Source organism: Berghia stephanieae, chromosome 12 (genome assembly GCF_034508935.2).
Source record: "Berghia stephanieae isolate SIO BIC M18660-M18661 chromosome 12, UCSD_Bste_1.3, whole genome shotgun sequence".
Classification (NCBI taxonomy): Eukaryota; Metazoa; Mollusca; class Gastropoda; order Nudibranchia; family Aeolidiidae; genus Berghia; species Berghia stephanieae.
The window spans coordinates 28,962,560-28,972,403 of NC_088371.1; the positions used below are offsets into that span (position 1 = coordinate 28,962,560).

A 9,844-nucleotide genomic window follows, 5' to 3' on the forward strand; every position below is an offset into this window, starting at 1 on the left:
ACATGATCAATCGGATCATGTTTTTTTTTACACATTCTGATCACAAGACAAGTTCTAGTAAGCATGAAGAATAAAACGTACCGATTTTCTTTGTTTAGAACCAAGATGGCCGCCGTTGCTGGGCGACGTGACGTCAGACTATTGAATCCAATTACTTCTTCGATGAGCATAAAAGTGTATCCAGAGGAGAAAAACATTATAAATCTGATCATGTTTTGACTTTTATACTTTCTGATCACATGACATATGAAAAAGTTCTAGCCAGCATGAAGAATAAAAAATACCAAGCTGCTGGATGCTGGGCGGACGTGACATCAGACTATCGAATCCTATTGATGCTTTGCGCTCAGACAAAAAGTTCGCAACATTTTGCCAGGAGGAAAGAACGTACCAACGCAACAAAACTATTTGTAACTTTAAACGTTTATAGATTGTTCTCACTAAATTGTATTAATCAGACTATAAATGTTTAACGTTACACATAGTTTGTGTGTTAGTAATGATTATCCGGCTGGCAATGTTATGAGTTTTTTAAAAAGTAAATGCAAAGCATCCATCAATAGATAGTTCGAAGTTGATGTCACTCAGGTCTTTGTTATTGGTTTGTTGTTTTTTTTGCCATCCACGTTTATGAGTAATTCTCACTAAACTGTATTATCCGGACTATAAAAGTTCAAGCTTACACTTAGTCGTATTGGTCCGTTATATTTCCGGTTGGCAATGTCGTGAGCTTCTTATTACCCAAGAGCATACAATCTATCGATAGTTTAATGGCTATAATTCTAAATACGCGGGTTTTTGCTTTTTCGGAGAACGTCAGCACTAAGATTGCCAATGGGAAGCAGAAGTTGTGACGTCATACCTTTCTCTCTTCCGGTTCCAAAATCATTGGAAGTTTGTGTATCCAGTCCTCCAGAGGACTAACAATGAATAGGTTACACATTGAATCAAAAAGTGGCATAACTATTTTAGTTACAGGATTTATAGGCAGATCCTAATAATTATCGGACTTAAAGAGCGAGGATGGATAATGTCTATTGACATCGTTTAATTTGGCTAAACGATGTCATCACTCTAAAACCAGAAGATCAGTTGCACAAGATATGGCTTCACACTTCCAAAGAGAATGGAACCAGTATTTTTACGTCACACTATTATAATTGTTTCCTATATAGTCTACCACGAGTATGACAGCGGCTTCTGTTGTCGCCCCCTCCCCCCCCCCCCCCCCCCCCCCCCCCCCCCCCCCCCCCCCCCCTTCCCAAAAAAAAAACAACAAAAAACAAAAAACAAAACCAAACCACAAGAAAATGAAATGCACTATTATCTAGATGATCTAGAACAATATCCACTACACGTGCTCAAATCGTTTTACAAAGGGTCCCGGGACAACAGACTCCTGTTTAGTGATAGCAATTTATTTTTTCCGACAGAGACATCGCTGTTACTCATTTTACACCCGAATACGGTGTGAGAATGTTAGAAAAGAACCTTTACAACGATTCAGCTATGCGTCGCTCAGAGCTGGGCTCGAACCCAGGACCTTCCGATCCTAAAACGAGTGTAATATCATAAGACCGCATAGTCGCCAAGGCAGCTAACTGGATCACAATCACAATACAACGTTCAAACAGATGCTCCATATCTTTGCCACATCGAGTGCAAGAGGGTGAAGCTGCCAGATAACGGATGAAAGGTACTCTGGAAAAAAACAACATATTTTTTAATTTGGCCAGAAAACTCGTCCTTCAAATATCAATCGATTTAAATGACCCTCATCTTGGCAACAAGAAAACAAAAACAAACAAAAAAAAAAAAAAAAAAAAAAACTCTCAAACCTGGGACTTCGCAAAGATGAGGGTCGTTTAAATCGAGTTTTCGGGCCAAATTTTAAAATATGGGTTTTTCCAGAGAACGGCATTGCTGTCCTTAGACGGTTCTAGTTTGACCTTAGTCTGTTTCTGCTTCCCAGCGTTTCTTGCTGTTGGTACACAGGCCCGGCACTTTAAAAAAAATGGAACTTTTATATAGCGCAATAGCCATTAGACGTGCTCAAAGCGCTTTATATGGGACCCTAAACAATAGCAACACGTAACTTGTAGAACGAGACATGACGCCTGTTAGGCGATTTTACAATCTTTTTTTTTTTCGACAGAAACACAGCTATTAATGGCCAGGTACTCATTTTACAACTGAGTACGGTGAGAGAATGTGAGTAAAAAGTCTTTTCCAAGGACTCAAAAAATGCCCTGAGCTAAGCTTGAACCCAGGAGTATCCGATCTGAAAGCGAGTGTCATTCCACAAGACCACATAGCCGCACAGTTCTAACGTGACCATCTGATTGTCTGAAGAAATGTGAACGGCCAAGATGCGGGCAGCGTGGCTCAGTGGTGCGTCTTTGATTCGTACCCAAAAGGTACCAAGTTCGGTCACCCGCCGCGACTTTGCGGCGCTTCCCTTGGAATAGACCCATAAAGACAAATTTCCCCATGGGGATGAATAAAGGGAATTTAAAAAAAAATTCTTATTAACGATGTGTGTGCCCTGAGAGAGGGGAATTTTGAGAGATATGGAGATTGTATACTTGAGGGGGTGAGGTTGTGGGAAGGAGGGGGGGGGGGGGCATTACTGCTGTATTCGACAGAATAGCCTGGATGAGATGTGTTGGAGTATGGGAATAAGATTAGAAAGTTCAATAGTTCTCATTTTATTACTGCACGTGACTGATCTTCAAGAAGGACTCCCAAGAGTGAAAAATACGGATTGCAAAATGAATATAAGAATCTTATTAAGATAGTGGCATTCGAGCGAAAATTTGAAGACCTTAAAAGGACTAGAGAAAAACTGAAGAAATTGGGGAGAGAGAAAGATATTATATATATATATATATATATATATATATATATATATATATATATATATATATATATATGTATATATATATATATATATATATAGAGAGAGAGAGAGAGAGAGGAGAGAGAGAGAGGAGGGGAGAGAGAGAGAGAGAGGGAGAGAGAGGGAGAGAGAGAGAGAGAGAGAGAGAGAGAGAGAGAGAGAGAGAGAGAGAGATTTTGTGTTTATTTGAGCTGAGCTCTACCCAGGACCTTCCGATCCGAAAGCGAGTGATATACCATAAGACAGCTTAGCCGCCAAGGTAGCTGGATCACAATCACAATGCAACGTTCAAGAAAGAGAGAAAAAAAATGAAGTAGAAGAAATAAATTAGAGAGAAAATTAATTGATGAGACATTCAAGAAAAGGCAGAATTTTAATCTTACCTTTAGGTTTGTTTTCTTTCTTGTCTAAATCCGGTGACATACAGGAAGACCCTCCCTGGGGTGATACGGGACCTGTTCCTCCTGGACACATTCCAGGGTAACCGCCCATTGTAGGTGTGTCGTAGCTGGATCGTTGTGTACATCCCATTAGAGGCGGGGAGGGGTAGGCGTGGTGTGGTGAATGATTGACGTGAGAGGGATGATGGGAAGATAAATGGATGCTGCTTGATGTGCTATTATTGTTAGTCATATCGGAAGAGGACACTGCTGAGGAAGGCTGATGAGGGTGAAGAGTTGGGCTATAGTCTTTTGCTTGCTGCATCATATTTGAGAAGTAATGAGAAGGGGAAGGTCTGTGATGACCTAAAGCTCCGCCCATCTGTCTGTCAAGGGAGGAGTTTGCGAGTCCTTGGGAATGATAAAGAAGATTCCAGTCTGCTGCTGTATAGGGAGAGTAGCCTAAATGACTTCCAGGGTGATGTCCAACCCCAACCCCCATCCCCACCCCTGCTCCCTGCATACAGTCACTGAAGGGGGAGGAACGAGGTAGGAAACGCCCCATTCCGTAGTTACAGGAGGCGGGGCCAAAGGAATTGACATTTGACCTTGAACTGTGACAACTGCTGACCCTTTCTATGCTTTCCATCTTGGTAATGTTGACAAAGGGCTTGCCCCGTCTTCAGGGCTTGCCTCTCTTAGAATAACTTCCTTTTTCTTGGATCACTGAGTATTTTCCACAAAGAACTCACTGAAGTTTGCTGACTTTGAAAACCTAACAAATCTAATATAAAATAACTAACTTAATCTGAAATCCACCAGAATAAACAATAACTCCTGCTATGCACAAAACAAAATTTAATCCTTGGAAAACATTTCCATGTGGATGTTTTTGTATCTTAGATATCCAATGTATTCAGGAATTTAGACTGTGCCTGTTTCTGTATTACGAAACTAGACTTTTTGGAGATCCCAACAATACGCAAGGACGCATCAATTATTTTCTCCAATAACAACAATTCTCTGTTTCAATATTTTTTTATTCTTTCACATATGTGAGGTTTTCTGTCAAGGAAAAACGGACTGTCAATTTCTGGAGAGAAAATAAAAAAGAAAAGAATGTTAATGATATAATTGAAATTTGAAAATAACTGAGTTTAACGGAATTGAGATATTTCTATTGAAAATCATTTATAAAATGACCAGTTCAAAAGCTTTTACCTGGTCTAAAGGGTTTGTGAAACTAAGTTTGTCTTTTGTTTTTGTTTTTTCTTACAGGGAATCGGAAAGCATTTGGGACACTATATAACGATGACAATCAGATTTTGACAGAGACTACCTCATCTGAATTCTACCTGACTCTATCTGTCTCTATGTGCAGCACGCACGTAAACCTCTGATCATAGTTGTTACTTTAGTTCTACCCCATACTCTAACCATTCTAACTGCCTTATGCATACATCTGTTTTACAACTAATTAATAGGTATAGTCATTGCGTATCAAATTCACTCTACTGATGCGGATGGACTCATAATTTTTACTCTACCTATTCGTATATATTATATAATCATATAAAAAGAGAAAGAGTTAGAAAAAGAAAAAGAAGAAGGGAAAGAAAAAAAAAACAGACCAGTAAACCAACCATAAAATCCAAGTTTGATTATTCCACAGAGTGGACATTGGTCATCTGTGCATACCATAATTTGATTTGCCCTTCTCCCAGGTTCTGTTTGTTTGTCAGGCAGACCAACTTTGAGATGCCTGGTTGGCTTGCAGTCTGAGTTTGTTTGGGTGGGCGGATGGCAAGAGGGCCGGGGGGGGGGGGGGATATAAATGATGCTATCATGATGATAATAATATCACACCAGATTACACCCATCCAGGTTTATTTGTGTATTAAGATGTAACGGTGATATGATAGCAAGAGATTCATTTACTAATTTACTCATGTATCTACAGTTTTAGTAGAATTGTTGTCGTTGTTGATGGCGATGTTCATATTATGGATTTCGTGACCTCCACCAATGGACGGAAAGTTGAGACAACGCTGTTAACGACCAGGTACTCGTATTACACCTGAGTACGGTGAGAGAATGTGAGTAAAGAGCCTTCTCTAAGGACTCAATTATGCGCCGAGCGAGGCTTGAACCCAGGACCTTCCGATCCGAAAGCGAGTAACATACCTCAAGACCACATAGCCGCATATTATTATTATACTCAGATACCAGATTATACTAGCGATGGAGGTATCATTTATCCGATAGAAAGCTGTCTCGATTCAAATAAATAAATAAATAAATAAATAAATAAATACATAGATAGATAAATAAATAAGAATCAAATTGTCCCAACTATCGGGTAACTTCTGTGGTGTAGTGTTTGCACGTCTGACCGGTAATCAAGATGTCTGAGGTTCAATCCCCAGTAGCGATCTCCTGATCTATGGATATGAGTTTTGTTCTTGTATATTTCTTTCTGATCAGTTTGTCACTGTTTCATATACACAGATTGTATCTTAAATCTGTGCCTTCTTCTTCATGGGGATGATCTCTATCACCTTTCTATGTGCTCGAGGCCATTGATCACAATTCGAAGTGTGCTCAAAATGCCCCTCATAATGAAAAGCGTTAACAGTATGAAAAATTAGTCATTTTGCTCAGCATGCTTCATGGGTATGTTTACAACTTTCATAAACAAAGCAGCATGTTTAGCTTAATGAAGAAATATACAATCGTTTGACAGCAACAGATCATGTGATAGATGACTTGATTGGACGACAATAAAGATCGCCCCCATCTAATGGCCATGTGACCTCTTGATGCGATGCACAGCAAGCGATGAACTTGGAAGCCTGTTTTTACAACAACTTTAACGACTCCGTAACTATCTGACATAAAGAGGAATTTATGATTTTTATTTTTTGCACGCAAATAAAAAGAAACGAATAATGATATGTACGACGCGATGAAATCTTCAACTTGGACGATATCAAAGGTTTATTTTTTAAAAGGCAATTTAACAGGAAACGAAGTGAGTAGCAGATAAGAGCCAGAATAAAAAATTCGCAGCGATGGGGGCTTGAACCCACGAACCAACTGTTACGTCAACTACGCCTGGTCGCGAGAAGGACGCTATACTGTAGGGTCGTGGGTTCGAGCCACCATCGCTGCGAATTTTTTATTCTGGCACTTATCTGCTACTCACTTCGTTTCCTGTTAAAATTTCATCGCGTCGTACATATTCAGTATTCGATTAATTATGAGGAAAATGTTCATTTGACTCGCCGTGAAATCTTGGAGTTTGTTTGGATGGATGGTTAATAATACCCCTGGTTCTCCCTGTCAGTGTTTATTTGTGTTGGCTCTAATGAGGTCTTTGGTTGCTAGTGATAGGTCAGAAGTCCTTAACGATTTCCCCTCCAGGGAACTCATTAACGTTTTGGGGTAGCACCTGCATCGTTAGAAGGATGGCGTATGTAGTGTGCGGTGGGTAGGTAGGCTGTGGGGATAGAGTATGAAGTGAGAGATAGAAGGAGAGGAGTCGCTGCTTAGAGATCTAGAAGAGTTGTTGGAAAAGTAGTGGTGGTGTGGATGGTTGGTGTGGTCTTCTGTAGCTTTGGTCAGGTGGGAGGATTGACTGGACAAAGGGGATGTGCTGACAATGTTGTTGGAAATATGATGGTGATGGTGGTGGTGGTGGTGGTGGTGGTGGTGATGATGGTGATGATGATGATGATGATGATGATGATGATGATGATGATGATGATGATGGAGGTGGTGGTGGTGGTGGTGGTTGTGGTGGTGGTGGTGGTGGTGGTGGTGGTGGTGGTGGTGGTGGTGGTGGTAATGATGTTGTTGATGATGATGATGATGATGATGATGATGATGGTGATTTTGTGTGTTGGTCCGTTATACTTTCTCTATCTCTATCTCTATCTCTATCTCTCTCTCTCTCTCTCTCTTTCTCTCTCTCTTTCTCTATCTCTCTATCTTTCTAACTATCTCTATTTCTCTCTCACCCTCTCTTTCTCTATCTCTCTCTCTTTCTCTCTCTCTCTATCTCTCTCACACTCTCTCACTCTCTCTCTTTCTCTCTCTATCTCTCTCTACCTCTCTATATCTGTATATATCTCTATCTCTCTCTATCTCTATCTCTTTCTCTCTCTCTATATCTCTCTCTCTCTCTCTCTCTCTCGCGTCATGACCTTTCCTACTGTTGTGTCACTGTTGGCTGAAGCACATCAACAAGGCATTGCACTGTAACCCTCGGAAGGTCCCGGACTCGAGGCCTGCTTCAGACAATTTCTTTTTTTTTCCTTGGACATGATTATTAACACTTGGACAACATGGGTGATTCCTGTTGACATCAGGCATCCTGTTTGATGGATTATCTAAATTTCTCTACGGAATGACTAGCCTACGGTATCTTATGATGTCGTAGCGGAAGGCGTTATTTTTTTTTTTATTTCACTAATCCTCACATTTGCAACGATCCACTGTGCGTTTTTCGTATAAGGAATGAGATCAGCGGAAGAGTAGCGTCCCTTGATTGGACGTCACCGGTGGAGAAGTTATTTGTAAACAAACCAAGTATAAGCCAAGCGCTCCAAATACAAAATTTATTATTCATAATTCTGTACAAAAATGCATAACGTCGATTATGATATGCATTTTTGTACAGAAATATGAATAATATTTTTTTTTATTTGGAGCGCTTGACTTGTAATTGGTTTGTTTACAAATAACTTCTCCACCGGTGACGTCCAATCAAGGGACGCTACTCTTCCGCTAATCTCATTCCCTATTCCGTTTTGTTTTGTACAGAACACAATTTAACGAAGAATCTTTGTGATATATATAAAACTCTCTCTTTACCAGTTATTTTTAGAATTTCCCCCGAAAATTCACTCTCACCCAACACTAAAATAGACTTTTCTTACTCAAACAAAAAAGTAACAAGTGAGCTCTACAACACAGTGTTTAGTATTTATAGCTGTAATCAAAGTACATTTTGTGATGTACCTACAAGAGAAATCAGAATGAGAAAGTCGTTGGTTGCATGGTAACGAATGTGACGATTTCCCTATCGTTGGTAAGGAGAGGGTTAATACAGTTTTGTATAGTTCGTTTTGCTTTTTTTAAAATTCCGGCCTGCCAACTACCACGAAAAATGGTTAAAATTACGAATTGTTGGCTCCCAATTTCAGAATTTCATGAACACCTTTATGTCGTTTTAATTCATTAAAAATGAAAGGTGATACCAGACTACATAATTTTAAGATTTTTGAAGTGTTGTTTAATCCGCGTGAAGGTAAATTGTACATGTGTTTGGTTAACTATAGCAACGACAATTTTAGCTCCTAAAAACAACGAATTCTTAAATTAAATATAGACATATAAAATTTTTCATGATATAGACATGGCTGCAAAATAATGTATTTAAATAATCACTTTTGTGTTGGGTCTGTATGACATTTTGGAAAGAAATCCTGAAAATGATAGGGAAGGAGAAAGCTAAAGGGACATATAGATAGAATGAAGATGACGTCACTCAGTTTTTGTTATTGCTTTTTGCCATCCATGTTTATGAGTAATTCTCACTAAACTGTATGAACCAGACTATAAAAGTTCAAGGTTACACATAGATTTGTGTGTTGGTCCGTTAAACTTCCGGATGGCAATGTTGTGAGCTTCTTAGCCAAGCGCATACTATCTATATCAAAGCTAATATTGCTTTTTTCTGTACAATGGTAAATTTGAACGTCTTGTATTAATTTATATCACCTACACATTAAGACGAGCGAAAAGAGGAAAATATTAAGAACATTTGTTATCGATTCTCTCCATAACACTAAATATCCAACAATGATATGGTCTAATTCCTACCTAATCCCTTTGTTCTCGTCAAGGCTACATGAAGGCAAAACAATGCATCCATTTTTTTACCCGCCACATCATAAAAGATTCCACCATATTTCCAATTCAGAGACGATTTCAGCGTGTAATGTGTAGTTTTGTTTACATCGCAGGTAAACAACGCAACGCGTTTGCCGTTAACAAAAGCCCCAAAATGACGAACACTTAGGGGGAGTTTTATTGATAAACACTCGAGAGGACGTTAAAAGAGGAATCGATGATATGCGTTTAGGTAAAATACTCACAACATCAGTCAGCCAGTTATAACGTACCGAGACAAAACTATGTCGTCGTGCAGCCTCAAACGATCAATAGAGAGAACGAAGAAGACGTCATTCGGGTCTTTGTTATTGTTTTTATTTATTTATTTTTGCCATCCAAGTTTATGAGTAATTCTCACTAAACTGTATTAACCTGACTATAAACGTTTTAGGATCACATAGTTTTGTGAGTTGGTCCGTTATACTTCCGGATGACAAATATTGTGAGCTTCTTAGTCCAGCGCATACTGTCTATAGATAGTATGCCCTTGGCTAAGAAGCTCAAAACATTGCCATTCGGAAGTATAACGGATCAACTCACAAAACTGTTTGTAACCTTGAACGTCTATAGTATGGTTGATACGGTTAAGAGTGATTACTCATAAAAG

At 39.2% G+C, this 9,844-nt stretch overlaps 1 protein-coding gene across 3 annotated transcripts in view; it reads right to left on the reverse strand.

Annotated features, from left to right (window-relative positions):
* LOC144957808 (uncharacterized) overlaps positions 1–9,844 on the reverse strand; it is a 58,466-nt gene that overhangs the window by 37,073 nt on the left and 11,549 nt on the right. For 2 of the 3 annotated variants that reach the window (XM_078889251.1, XM_078889250.1), the window contains exon 3: positions 3,283–4,372. In XM_078889251.1, the coding sequence (XP_078745377.1) occupies positions 3,283–3,928 (646 nt within the window). In that variant the 5' untranslated portion in view covers positions 3,929–4,372. Of the gene's footprint in view, positions 1–3,282; positions 4,373–4,922; positions 5,004–9,844 lie in introns of those variants that run through there. The other variant, XM_078889252.1, reaches the window with a different exon arrangement.